The following is a 14,495-nucleotide window of genomic DNA, read 5'->3' on the forward strand; positions in this document are numbered from 1 at the left end:
AGAGCTCCATGTGATCCTTTTGATCAAGGAAGTCAGGGAAACATTTTAATCTACAGTGTTATTTCAGATGCCTCGGGTTACACCTCAAAGGCAACATATGAATCAATACTGTTTAGGTTGATGCAGAAATAATTGTTTTTTGCCATTAAAAGTAGTGGCAAAGGGCCAGGCGCAGTGGTTCACGCCTGTAATCCCAGCACTTTGGGAGGCCGAGGCAGGTGGATCACTTGAAGCCAGGAGTTCGAGACCAAACTGGCCAACATGGTGGAACCCTGTCTCTACTAAAAACACAAAAATTATCTGGGCGTGGTGGTGGGCGCCTGCTATTGGGGAGGCTGAGGCAGGAAAATCGCTTGAACCCGGGAGGCGGAGGCTGCAGTGAACCGTGATCGTGCCACTGCACTCCAGCCTGAGTGACAGAGCGAGACTCCATCTCAAATAAATAAATAAATAAATAAAAGTAGTGGCAAAAACCACAATCACTTTTGCACCAACCTAATAATTGCAAATGTCACCCATCACTTGTATAGAGTCTAGGCATTATATTCACCTATTTTAGAACATGGGCTGCAGACATCTAGTTATCTCAAAGAGCAATGAGAGATGTTGAGAAAAATACATCGATCAGGCCTCAGGAAATCTGAGTTCTCTACCTGGCCCCTGATACTGTTGGGGCAAGTTTCCTTGCCTCAGTTTCCCCACTGGGAAACTTCCAAGTGCTTTACAACAACAAAACATTCTTATTAGATCACTACTCCCTTTTACCCAGAAGTTTTACTTTGAGGAATTTATCTTGAGGGTTAACCAAGGAAATGTATCAGAATGTTCATGATGTTATTGCTTATAATGATGAAAAATTGCAAGCCACCTTAATGCTCATAATTACGGAAGTTATATAAACACAGATGTATCTCAACATTGAATACTAGGCCACCCTAAAATGGTAACAGAGAGCTTTATGTTTAATAGGTTATAAAGTGACAGTGGCAGATTACAAAACAGTATTTAAATTTTCCTCCCAGTTTTAAAAAAAATTGTGTGTGGTGTTTGTAGAAGCATATCTGTAAAGTTACCCACCTAAATATTAGCAGTGGCACTATTATGAGTGACTTTTGCCTTTTCTCTGTATCCTTCTGTAATTGCATTTTTTTGCTGTAAGCTTAAGCTTTTACACTTGGGGGTCAATAAGGCTTCATTCATTTTTTTAAAGATACTTCATGTGCATTATCAGGGTAACTTCTGCAGTAGCCAGGAGACTAGATGTTACTTAAAAGGTTTTAGTTTAGGTGCAATGACTCATGGCTGTAACCCCAGTACTTTAGGAGGCCGAGGCGGGCAGATCACCTAAGTCAGGAGTTCGAGACCAGCCTGACCAACATGGTGAAACCCTGTCTCTACTAAAAATACAAAAATTAGCCAGGTGTGGTGGTGCGCACCTGTAATCCCAGCTACTCAGGAGGCTGAGGCAGGAGAATTGCTTGAACCCAGGAGGCAGAGGTTGCAGTGAGCCAAGATTCCACCCATGCACTCCAGCCTGGGTGACAGAGTGAAACTGTATCTCAAAAAAATGTTTAGTGATGTGAACAAGACTTGTTTTTTTCTCAATAAAGCCCATGATTCTCTTTCACTCTACATTGCAGTTGTAAATAATTTGCCCAAAAGATCCTAATTTCCCCCGAAGTTATAGGGAAAACACCAATTTACTCACCTGCAGCTGATTTCCGCGAGCTCTGATTTCATGCCTGGCCCACAGGGGCAGCTGGCAGAATACCCGGCACAATCTGTCAGGAATCAGAGAGGCCACTTCCTTCCCCAATCCTTCCCTTTCAGCTGGGAGAATGGGAGAAGAGTCAGGTGCCCACAATGGGGAGAGCTTGTTGATGCGACTGGCTTCCCGCTATAAAAACACAGAGCAGCCCACCCTCTACCCAGTTGATCTGGTAGTGCCTTTTGCTATGGCGTCCAGGCAGAGAGGAGGATCTTGGAGTCCCTCGGGCTGGTTCAATGCAGGCTGGAGGTGAGTAATTCTGGAAGTGGAGGGAGCGGCTATGGTAGCTTTGTTTGTTGAAGTCCATTCTTCTTGACTATCTCCCTGTCTTTTTTTTCCGGCACTTACAGGTCGATTTCTCTCTTCTTTGCCCTTGTGACTTCAGTGAACTCCATAGATGTTTTTCAGTTGGTAAATCCTGCCTTTCCAGGTATGCCTCTTGGGTGAGGGAAGTCTTCTTAGCAGAGAAAAACAGGTTGCAGCTGGAAGGCCTAGCCGGCCAAGAGACACAGGCCTGGCTCAGACAACCTCCATTCACCCTCTTCATTATCTTGGTCAGGTTACTGGATCTTTCCTCTGCTAACCTGTAGACTTACTATACCTGCTAAATGAAAACTCAGAACACCTGCACTGCCTTCCAATCCCTCACTGCCTCAAGCTTTATGGTATCCCCAGAACAGCAAACCACCACAACTAACTTCAAACACAAACTCACGCTTAAGGAAAACATCGACATAACAGGCAAAACTGGAGCTGCTCACTTGACGTTCACCTGAGCCAGAGGCTGCAGAGTAGCAGATGGGCAAAAGTTGATCTTAAAAAAAAAATGCAGCCAGGCGCCGTGGCTCACGCCTGTAATCCCAGAACTTTGGGAAGCCAAGGCAGGCGGATCACCTGAGTTCAGGAGTTTGAGACCAGCCTGGCCAATGTGGTGAAACCCCGTCTCTACTAAAAATACAAAAACTAGCTGGGTGTGGTGGTAGGCACATACAATCCCAGCTACTCGGGAGGTTGAGGCAGGAGAATCCCTTGAACCTGGGAGGCTGAGGTTGCGGTGAGCCGAGATCGTGCCACTGCACTCCAGCCTGGGCAACAGAGACTCTGTCTCCAAAAAAAAATAAAATAAAATAAAAAAAAAAGGGTGTCCTCGGACTTACCCAGGACTTCGTTTAACGCCAGTTTGCAAAATGTGTTGACAGAGCTTTTGTCAGTATTCCAGACCTGCCTCCATCTGCTCCACTGTCAAGGTGTTGACCTGGCTTCTACAGACCTGCTTGTCAACCCTAACCTGGGCTTCTTCCTGGAATACTTCAAAAGCGCTGGGTGCCTGATATTTTCCTTACAGTTCTTGGTATATTGTATCATTGTTATCTTGCTCACTTGTTTGTGAGCTCTCCCAGGGTAGGGGACGATTCTTGCCTCCCTCATCTGGAATCCTTCCCATCTAAGAGGAGTCTATACATTTTTGTGGGAGTTGCATCATTTGTGACTCAAAGCCCCCAGATGCTTCCTTTGCTCCCTAGGCACTGTCGTTTGTGATGAAAGGGGAATAACAGTGGAGTTCCCAAGCAGTCCTGGCACCAAGAAATGGCATGCATCTGTGGTGGGTAAGTAACGTGTGTTATCTCATCATAGTCCTGATTAGCAGACAGCCTTTGGCTTGGGCCAATCCTGTTTGTCTGGGGAGCAGAGTACCCAAATTCCTGCAGCAACGGCATCCAACTCCCATGATGCCATGGGGATACCTGATTTGCATGAGGCCACCCAGCACGGAAGACCTATCTTTCTTTGAAAGTGTCTTATGTCAGCATCTCTGGGAAGCTTCTGGCTGCAAGTCATACCATCTCAGAGCTCAAGTCCTATCACCGAGTTGGGGTGGAAGTGAAGGGACTGAAGTGCCTTAGAAATGGACTGGTGGTCTTAACTCTGTGGCTTTGGACTGTCACTAAAATGTACTCAGCCATCCTGTCTAATCCTGCTCTGGTCTTGGCAGATCCCCTTGGTCTCGACGTGCCGAACTGCACTTACATCCTGAACCCAGAAAAGTTCACCCTGAGGGTTACCTATGAAAACTGTACCAGGAGAGTGGTAAGTCCATTTCTTTGAGCAGTTCTTGGGGAAGTACGTAGTAACCTAAGAGTTACTGGTAGTAAACTTGGCTAAGAACTTACTCTTTGGAGTAAAGCAGTGGCTCTCAACCAAGGGGGTGGTGTCTCGTGTGTGGTTCTTCTTTTCTATTATAATCTGTCCAGGCCGGGTGTGGTGGCTCACACCTGTTATCTCTGCACTTTGGGAGGCTGAGGTGGGTGGATCACCTGAGGTCAGAAGTTTCAGACCAGCCTGGCCAACATGGTGAAACCCCATCTCTACTAAAAATACAAGAAATTAGCTGGGTGTGGTGGCACACACCTGTAATCCTAGCTACTTGGGAGGCTGAGACAGGAGAAGCACTTAAACCCAGGGGGTGGAGGCAGAGGTAGCAGTGAGCTGAGATTGCTCCATTGTGCTCCAGCCTTGGCAACAAGAGCAAAACTGTCCAGGGTAGGGGGGTAGTGGCGGAGAATCTGTCCAGGGGACACTTGGCAACATCTAGAAATATCTTTGGTTATCACAACTGGGGGTAGAACAGCTGCTACTGGCATCTAATGGATACAAGCCAAGGATGCTGGCAGACAAAACATTACCCAAGTCTCCTCCCCATAACACAGAATCACCAGGCCTGAGATGTCAGTGTTGAGGATGAGAAACCCTGGCATTCAAGTACTTGAGCCCTTGAGCCCTGGCTCTACCACCAATTAGGTGTTATTTCCAGCAAGTTAGTCCTTTCAAGCCTGTTTGCCTACTAGAAGATGACAGTAATGGTGCCTGCTCCATGGGGTAATAAAGCCTAATGATGATCTACAGATTAAGACCTGGTGCAGCACCTGGATACAACAAATGATGAAACATGAGCTATTTTGATCTGTAAACCCCCATGTGAGATGGAAGGCTATTTTGGTGCCAGCAAATAGAAATCTGACATATAGAAACAGGTGTTAAAAGGCAAACAGCAGCCAAGCAGTAAGGTTTTTTCTATTGCCAAGCACCAGTATTGCCCAATAAGGAATATTAGGAGCAATAAAAGCAACCTGTCTAAGCAGAAGCTAGCAAGTTGCAATTTGGAAAGTTTGGATTTAATTGACTAGTTGGACATAGGCCTGGGGTGAGTTCTGGGAATCTGCATGTCTAACAGTCTACACCATCTGATTATGATGCAGGTGGTCTGCAGTATAAGCTTTGTGCAGATACATTCTTAGACCCTACTCTGTAAACAGGCTTGAACTGTAAGTCATCTGGTCCCCAGAGCCCTCTATGATCAACCAATGAAGTAATCATATGTCCTTCATGAAAAAATCTCATAATTTCCTTCTAAAACAGACCTTCTCAACATTAGAGGGCTTAGAGTTGCATTCCCTTAGACCAAGGGTCTGCAAACCATAACCTGTGGACTGCCAGATGCAGTCCATGGCCTCTTTGTGAGGCAGGCTTGCTCTGTAGCCCAGGCTGGAAAGCAGTGGCTGCAATCATGGCTCACTACCGCCTAGAACTGCTGGGCTCAAGGGATTCTCCTGTCTCAGCCTCCCAACTAGCTGGGGCTACAGGCATGCGACACTATGCCTATCTAATCTTTTCTTGTTGAGATGGGGATTTCACCATGTTGTCCAGGCTGGACTCAAGCTTCTGGCCTCAAGGGATCTTCCCACCTCAGCCTCCCAAAGCACTGGGATTATAGGCATGAGCCACTCTGCCACTGTGCCTAGTTCATGTCTTTTTTTTTTTTTTTTTTTTTTTTAAATATAGAATGGGTTTTATCTTAATCTTCTTGAGACAGGGTCTTGCTGTTGTCCAGGCTGGAATGCAGTGGTGCAATCTCAGCTCACTGCAACCCCCACCTCCCGGGCTCAAGCAATCCCCTATCTCTCAGTACCACCTCAGCCTCCCCAGTAGCTGGGACAACAGGCATGCACCAGCACACCCAGCTAACTTTCGTGGTTTTTGTTTTTTGTTTTTTGGTTTTTTTTTGTAGAGACGGGGTCTCACCATGTTGCATAGGCTGGTCTTGAACTCCTGAGCTCAGGCAATCTGTCTGCCTCAGTCTCCCAAAGTGATTGGGTTATAGGCAATGAGCCACTATGCCCAGCTGGCTCTTAGCTTTTTAAAGTTCTTTTAAGGAAACATGCTATGGATTTCATGTGGCTCACATGAGTCTAAAACAGTTGCTAATGCATAACAGAAAAAGGTTGGCTGACACCTACTTTTGGACTGAGTTCCCTAAAGTCAGGGGTAATAGCAAGGGTGGCTCTACCCAGCACAATGGCAGCTACTTAGGTACTTAACAAGTATTCAGATAACCTTGGTAGAAGCCCCAAACCAACCCCATTCAGCCAGGACCATGGTACTGAGACATAGGGCAGACACAAGAGAAATAGAAACTGAACTCCATTTCCTGATGCTAAAACTGGCCTATCAGCGTGAGTCTTCACTAACAGATTGCAATGGGCTACCTAGTCTCCCGGTACAGGAATGAGGTACCTTCCAGCACTTGTGGTATTGGTAACTTTAAGGGTTTTGCCACTCAGATGGGTCAGATGGTATTCTAGAATCCCATGGAGGTACAGCACTTAGTGTTCCTACTATGCTATTTCTACACAGCATGGTGGATACCAGATGACCATCAGAATCATGAATGACAGTGCTGCTCTAAGACATGGAGCTGTCATGTATCAGTTCTTCTGTCCAGCTATGCAAGTAGAAGAGACCCAGGGGCTTTCAGCATCTACAATCTGCAAGAAGGATTTCATGTCTGTGAGTGAAGTGGGCTGACTGCTTGGGGTATATGGCTACTGTAGGGGGAATATGATGATGATCTAACCAGGGCTGGGCTTAGAAATCAGACCAGGATTTAATACTGTACTTGATAACTTTCTGTGTGATGATGGTTTAACTTTAACCACCCTGAGGCTTTGTTTTCAAGTCCAAAGTGATGGGACAATAATGCTCACCTCAGCGCGGCTCTAAGAATTGACTGAGAGGGTATACATGGTACTTGGCATATCATGCATGGCAATAGGGTTTTACTGGTAGTTGCACTCACATTAATCATCTGACAAATGGAATACGTGCCATATTCTAGGCCCTACCCTAGATGCTAAGATACAATAAGTGAACAAATGGCCCAATCACATCTTCATGGATTTGGAGTCTAACATGGCTAATGTCAACCATGGACAACTAAAAAAACCACTGATATAAAAGCAACTCCATAACAATGATAGAATTGCATGGCTTTACATAGTACCTAATTTATATGGACATAGGTCGAATGGGTGAATGTTTAAGAACATTGTCCCGGTCAGGTGCAGTGGCTCACGCCTGTAATCCCAGCACTTTGGGAGGCTGAGGCAGGTGGATCACCTGATATTAGGAGTTGGAGACCAGCCCGACCAACATGGTGAAACCCCATCTCTACAAAATATAAAAAATTAGCCAGGTGTGGTGGTACTTGCCTGTAATCCCAGCTACTTGGAAGGCTGAGGCAGGAGAATCACTTGAACCTGGGAGACGGAGGTTGCAGTGAGCTGAGATTTCACCATTGTACTCCAGCCTGGGTGATGAGTGAAACTCCAACTTGCAGGGGGAAAAGGTGTCCCAACTTACAACTAGAAAGGAGCTTAGATCTTCCAGCTGCCTCTTGGGATCAGAAGTTCAAAGAAGTATCATGACATCTAAGGGCACAGTCAGGGTTCATGTGCTTCTTCTGCATCCCACAAGCAGGCCTTTTGGTTTGATAACCACACAGCAATTTCTCTAGCAGGTGACATGAATTCAGAAACATCTACCTCCAAATCAGAGTCTTACATCACAATTCTCTTCTTCCAGTTTTCCTTGCCACGGGTCTTCTCTGGCTTGGCTGATGACAATAAGGTATGAAAGCAAATTTTAAAAATCAGACTTTAATAACCTTTAATTCTATGTTAAAGGTGATATTACCTTCAACCTGATAAATCATTAGGCTACCAGAGACTTGGTTAAGGGAGCACCAGCCCTCTAAACAAAGCTTTTTGACTTCAGGTGACCAAACTTAAGATGGGATGGAGCATTGAGGTTGGTGATGGTGCAAGAGTCAAGACTCTAACCCTGCCAGAGGCCATGAAGGAAGGCTTCAGTCTCTTGATTGACAACCGCAGGATGATCTTCCACGTGCCATTCAATGCCACTGGAGTGACTCACTATGTGGTAGGTGTGGAAGTCTTTCTTTGTACCACCAAAGCACAGGCCATTATTCCTAAATCCAAGCATAATCTCAACCATGTCTTCACATTAACTTATAATACAACCCATATAAGCATTTTAATGCCTATTAAGTGCCAAACACTTCCCTGGGTATTCATGACTATAATCCCAGCACTTTTGAAGGCTGAAGCGGGCAGATGGCTTGAGGTCAGGAATTCAAGACCAACCTGGCCAGCATAATGAAACCCTGTCTCTACTGAAAACACAAAAACTTAGCTGGGTGAGGTGGTGCCTAATAATCCCAGCTACTCAGGAGGCTGAGGTGGGAGAATCTCTTGAACCCAGGAGAGGTAGACGTTGCAGTGAGCAGAGATTGTGCCACTGCACTCCAGCCTGGGCAACAGAGTGAGACCATTTCTCAAAAATAAACAGACATAATCCTTACCTCAATCTAGTCTCTTTCCCCATAGTCTTAAATCTATAGTACAACATAGAACAAGCATACGCCTAAAAGCTTTGTAGGTTAAGGGGTTCTGTTTGGGTTGTCATTGTCCTATATTTTATAGCAAGTATTGGTGCTTTCCGGGCTAATAGTCTGAACACTGCACTAAATTAATCTCCTAAAGTACTTAGGACAGGTCCTGACACATAAGTGCTCAAATGCCAACCACTTCAGGAACGGTCCTATTTCCCAGTAAGAACACAAATGGATTGAAGCTTGAAAACATTGTCTGGCTGCTGATACTTTAAAACAGTCATATGGGGTAAGGACAGATCTTATCTGCCTAGAAGTGATTGGCTATAGGTGATCTAGACAGCATTCTTCCAGATGTTAGAACAAGGTTAAAACTAGTGTACCTCCAGAACAGTCATTAGACAAATGCTTAAATCCTACTTGTGTCAAAGTAGTGCCCATTACTTGGATATATACTTGCTGAGAGGATTCTTACTGGTTAGAGATTCAAGTAACCAATGTTATTTCTCCCCCTAGCAAGGTAACAGTCATCTCTACATGGTGTCTCTGAAGCTTACATTTATATCTCCTGGACAGAAGGTGATCTTCTCCTCACAAGCTATTTGTGCACCAGGTAAGGTCCCAGATAGCTGCAACCTCAGTGTGGGAGACACTGTCCTAGAAGCTTAATCAAGGCTGGTAATGGGCATTCTGTTATCATTCCTTCTAGATCCCGTGAACTGCAATGCCACACACATGACTCTCACCATACCAGAGTTTCCTGGGAAGCTTAAGTCTGTCAGCTTTGAAAACCAGAACATTGATGTGAGCCAGCTGCATGACAATGGAATTGATCTAGAAGCAACAAATGGCACAAAATTGCATTTCAGCAAAACTCTGCTCAAAACAAAAGTATGTTCAATCGTCAACCACTGAACTCCACCGGGTCCTTACTTGAAGTATACTCTTGTGGGTAGTCCTGATATGGCTGATAACTTGCCCGTGAGTTCTAATTGCCAACATAACAGATTCAAATGCCAGAAGGCCTCATTTGATCATCTTGCATAAGTGAAATACCAAGTAACTGATGTTCATTCTCTAAACATAAAACCTCTTTAAGTTCTGCCATGAAAAATCATCTAAGTGTTTCTAAGTCTGAAAACCGTCTAAGGCCCCAACTGAGTAGTAGCAACTACTTGTCAAATACCTAATGATGAATCTGTCCTGGTCAGCGAACAGGACACCTTGATCTAAACAAAAGGGTCCCGTAGTGTTGCTACTGAGGTTAGCCTTCACTAGAACTGCCAGGGATACCGCCAGATGATAACCTTAGGTTGGGAGTACATGTTATACAATACCATTTTATAACATCTGTAGAGTCCTTTTGACTCAGACCTGGCTTGGCAGAGGATTCCACTATTCTTTGGAATTTGATCTGTTAATTCAAACTTTAGTGCCTCGTACAAAGAGTACAGTGCTAGGTACTCCAGGGCATGAGTTTAAAGCAATAAATCTGCCTGGGAATACATCCAGATCTGAGGAAGTGATAGGGTCTCTCTTGTTTTGGCTTAAAGGGAACCCAGATAAGTCTGGAGTGTGTCCTGCAAGTATTCAGTGGACTTCCTTGCTGTTTCCCTGTGACAGTTCCGGGCCCCAACAGGCTGTGGCTGCTAATTGACATTCTTTTCTTATTTCAGTTATCTGAAAAATGCCTACTCCATCAGTTCTACTTAGCTTCACTCAGGCTGACCTTTCTCCTTCAGTTGGAGACAGTATCCATGGTGATCTATCCTGAGTGTGTCTGTGAGTCACCAGTTTCCATAGGTAAAGACCTTTTATTAAAACCATATTCTACCTTTTTTCTCCCTTGGCTCTTCTTATACATGTGGGCAAATGTATAGAAGGTCAGATTCTGATGTATTGCTTATAGACTGAAGAAACTAAAGACTAGTCAGATTAGAAACAGTCTAGCTGCTATGATGGGATCCTAAGTATGATATTTTTAAGATCCCTTACATAGGTAGATTTTATGGTAACTGTCCCATGGTTAAGTAACCTAGATATTTTGGCTTAGGAGCCTGAACCTGCCATCTAGGTAAGAATGTTCAAACTTCTAGTTAGAATTAAAAGTTTAAGTCCTGCCTGACCCTGAAATTCCTACAAATTCTTAAAGAAATACAGAGTGAATATCTCTTGTTTAGCATTGCCTCCACCATGTGCTTCTGTTTAATTTGATCTGCACAAGTCAGATCAAATAGAAAAATCAGTTCCTGCCTCAGTTTCTCCCCGAACTACTCAGGATTTGTGAGTATACAAAGAAAGGATACAATAACATAGGTGCTGTACTTAAAGCCACATTAAGTTTAATTTTAAGTCAACTTCTGCCCTTCATCAGGATTCTCACTGGCCTTATGCTATATAGCACCTCTTCCTATGTCTACTGGTCCCTCCTTTGGATGAAAAGTCTTCATCTCACATAGAAGAATCAACTAACTTCAGCTCCCTTTGTAATTAAAGCTGCAGATCAAGGTTCCCTCACCAAGTCTTAAGACAAATTCTGACACCTCCTAAATCAGAATTTCTTCCTCGTAGTATATCAGGTTGGGAGATGACAGTATCACAGGGCAGACAACCTTATTTTCTCTAAACTTTCACCGCTGTCTAGTTACAGGGGAGTTGTGTACCCAGGATGGGTTTATGGACTTCGAGGTCTACAGCTACCAAACACAACCAGCTCTTGACCTGGATACTCTGAGGGTGGGAAACTCATCCTGCCAGCCTGTCTTCAAGGCTCAGTCTCAGGGGCTGGTACGGTTCCACATACCCCTGAATGGATGTGGAACGAGATATAAGGTTAGTACTGGTGGATGGCACGAGGTTAAGACTCATCTTTGATATAACTGGCTGCTAACCCACTATCTCTGACCTTTAAGTTTGAAGATGATAAAGTCATCTATGAAAATGAAATACATGCTCTCTGGACGGATCTTCCTCCAAGCAAAATATCTAGAGACAGTGAGTTCAGGTGAGATAAAATTGCTATTTGACTCTTAAGCTCTAGTTTAAACTCAAGCAATTTTTTAACCTGAAGTTCTCTGTACCTACCCTCCCTCCAAACTCTTACAGAATGACAGTGAAGTGTTCTTACAGCAGGAATGACATGCTACTAAACATCAACGTTGAAAGCCTTACTCCTCCAGTGGCCTCGGTGAAGTTGGGTCCATTTACCTTGATCCTGCAAAGCTACCCAGGTAAGAGATTGTAGTCTGTGAAATTGCTTAAATAATTTCAAACTTCCCCCTAAAATGAACATCCTGATACTGCCAGACTAATGGAGCGGTGGTGACCTATGTATACGTGTTGCAGCCGTTAACTACTTGAATACTATTCAATTTCAGACAATTCCTACCAACAACCTTATGGGGAAAATGAGTACCCTCTAGTGAGATTCCTCCGTCAACCAATTTACATGGAAGTGAGAGTCATAAACAGGGATGACCCCAACATCAAGCTGGTCTTAGATGACTGCTGGGCGACGTCCACCATGGATCCAGACTCTTTCCCCCAGTGGAACATTGTTGTGGATGGGTAGGTACTCCCTGTACCATCAGTTTGCCCAGCTAATCCATCAGAACTTGCCAGTAATGGGAATAAACCCTCTTGGGGTTTAGAGGGGCATTCAGCCATGTTAGACCCGGATTTAGTCCTTGTTTTCTAATCAGGACTCAATGCTGCCTTCTGTGTTTTGTTTTTGTTTTGAGATGGGGTCTCATTCTATCACCCAGGCTGGGGTGCCGCAGCATGATCTTAGCTCACTGTAGCCTCTGCCTCCTGGGTTCAAGCAATTCTCCTACCTCAGCCTCCCGGGTAGCTGAGATTACAGGGGCACAGCACCAAGCCTGGCTAATTTTTGCAATCTTAATAGAGACAGGGTTTCACCATGTTGGCCAGGCTGGTCTGGAACTCCTGACCTCAGGTGATCCACCCACCTTGGCCTCCCAAAGTGCTGGGATTACAGGCTTGGCCGCGTGCTGCCTTCCAATCACCTTTTGAATCTTAGGGAATGAATTCCAAAGCCCCAGAAAGTCTGACTCTACTATGGGTGTTGATCATCTGGAAAGACTGATCTCGAGCCTCCCATCTGTTGAACACCTACCGTATGCCAGGCACAGTGCTATGTATTCCACATCCACTAGTTGTACTAGTCATCTTATTGCATGAAGAAACCCCAGCTTGCTGCCTAGATAACCAGGCCAAAACAGTACTTACACAGTGGAGCTTGGATTAGAATATCCATCTGACTCTAGAATCTGAGCACTATGATACTCTGAGGTTGTAGCCACACACTTGTACACATAGGTGTTCATCCTCATAGCTCTCCTGCCATGTCCTGTCCTACAGCTGGATCTTACTCATTCTTACAGAATAGTGTGTACTTGGCTAAAACTACTTTTGCTGTCTTGAAGCTGTGGTAGCTCAGTTGCTAAGCCTTTTTTGTTTTGTTTTGTTTTTTGTTTTTTTGTTTTTTTGTTTGTTTGTTTTGAGATGAAGTCTCGCTCTTGCACCCCAGTCTGGAGTGCAATGGCATGATTTCGGTTCACTGCAACCTCCGCCTCCCCGGTTCAAGCAATTCCCCGGCCCCAGCCTCCCAAGTAGCTGGGATTACAGGCACCTACCACCACATCCAGCTACTTTTTGTATTTTTAGTAGAGACAGGGTTTTGCCATGTTGGCCAGGCTGGTCTTAGACTCCTGACATCAGATGATCTGCCCACCTCGGCCTCCCAAAGTGCTGAGATTACAGGGGTGAGCCACCGTGCCTGGCCAAGAAACCAGTGTCTTCTGAAATGATATAACTTGTACTTCTCATTTAGTTGGCAAACAGGTACTGCTAAAATTGTTAAAATATAACTAGCCTATACAACTTATGACTTCATAGACATTATAGGTCAGGTAAGAAATGCTGAGTAAAACGAAGATGCTGGTAGAAGGTAAATGTGGCAATAGTCCTGAAGACATTACATATGACTAAATCTGGGCAGACGTTGAATTTCACTCCAAGATGCATGTGACTGACATCCCTCCCTGGTGCATACCTCCTAGCTGTGCATATGAGCTGGACAACTACCAGACCACCTTCCATCCAGTCGGCTCCTCTGTGACCCATCCTGATCACTATCAGAGGTTTGACATGAAGGCTTTTGCCTTTGTATCAGAAGCCCATGTGCTCTCTAGCCTGGTAAGTGATTCAGAAGTCACTAGGGGAAGATTAAGTGTTAGTGCATCGATTCCATTTAACTCTCTTCTGTCACCAGGTCTACTTCCACTGCAGTGCCTTAATCTGCAATCGACTCTCTCCAGACTCCCCTCTGTGTTCTATGACCTGCCCTGTGTCATCTAGGCACAGGCGAGGTAAAAACTTCAAATTCCTGTTTCTGTGAGTCTAATTCAAAGCAAGTATCAACTTTTCAGAATAGAAGATCTTAAAGACAGGTATAACTCACTCTTCACTTAGTGCCAAGAGCTCTTGTTGGCCCAGTCAAGACTTCTTGGCCCAGTCTAGCTTATTCATGTGACAGGTCTAAGATGAACAGGTTCTTGTCTAGTTCTATAGATGAGTTCTTTAAGAATCAACCTTTTTTTTTTTTTTTTTGACAGAGTTTTGCTCTTGTTGCCCAGGCTAGAGTAAGATGGTATGATCTTGGCTCACTGCAACCTCTGCCTCCCGGGTTCAAGTGAAGTGATTCTCCTGCCTCAGCCTCCCAAGTAGCTGGGATTACAGGCACCCACCACCACACCCAGCTAACATTTTCTATTTTTATTTTTATTTTTATTTTTATTTTTTTGAGATGGAGTCTTGCTGTGTCGCCCAGGCTGGAGTGCAGTGGCCAGATCTCAGCTCACTGCAAGCTCCGCCTCCTGGGTTTATGCCATTCTCCTGCCTCAGCCTCCCAAGTAGCTGGGACTACAGGTGCCCGCCACCACGCCTGGCTAGTTTTTT

General features: G+C 44.8%; 1 protein-coding gene across 1 annotated transcript in view; it reads left to right on the forward strand.

Moving 5' to 3' along the window:
* Positions 1–14,495, forward strand: part of ZP2 (zona pellucida glycoprotein 2 (sperm receptor)) — an 18,613-nt gene that overhangs the window by 2,339 nt on the left and 1,779 nt on the right. Inside the window, exons 2-17 of the mRNA XM_011976094.1 lie at positions 1,754–2,016; positions 2,109–2,198; positions 3,292–3,375; positions 3,762–3,856; positions 6,461–6,613; positions 7,688–7,732; positions 7,880–8,044; positions 9,033–9,129; positions 9,226–9,407; positions 10,193–10,319; positions 11,161–11,348; positions 11,429–11,520; positions 11,622–11,746; positions 11,894–12,083; positions 13,598–13,733; positions 13,810–13,906. Coding sequence (XP_011831484.1) covers positions 1,839–2,016; positions 2,109–2,198; positions 3,292–3,375; positions 3,762–3,856; positions 6,461–6,613; positions 7,688–7,732; positions 7,880–8,044; positions 9,033–9,129; positions 9,226–9,407; positions 10,193–10,319; positions 11,161–11,348; positions 11,429–11,520; positions 11,622–11,746; positions 11,894–12,083; positions 13,598–13,733; positions 13,810–13,906 — 2,044 coding nt within the window. The 5' untranslated portion in view covers positions 1,754–1,838. The remainder of the gene's footprint in view (positions 1–1,753; positions 2,017–2,108; positions 2,199–3,291; positions 3,376–3,761; positions 3,857–6,460; positions 6,614–7,687; positions 7,733–7,879; positions 8,045–9,032; positions 9,130–9,225; positions 9,408–10,192; positions 10,320–11,160; positions 11,349–11,428; positions 11,521–11,621; positions 11,747–11,893; positions 12,084–13,597; positions 13,734–13,809; positions 13,907–14,495) is intronic.

Source organism: Mandrillus leucophaeus, unplaced genomic scaffold (assembly GCF_000951045.1).
Source record: "Mandrillus leucophaeus isolate KB7577 unplaced genomic scaffold, Mleu.le_1.0 Scaffold162, whole genome shotgun sequence".
In the NCBI taxonomy this organism is placed as follows: domain Eukaryota; kingdom Metazoa; phylum Chordata; class Mammalia; order Primates; family Cercopithecidae; genus Mandrillus; species Mandrillus leucophaeus.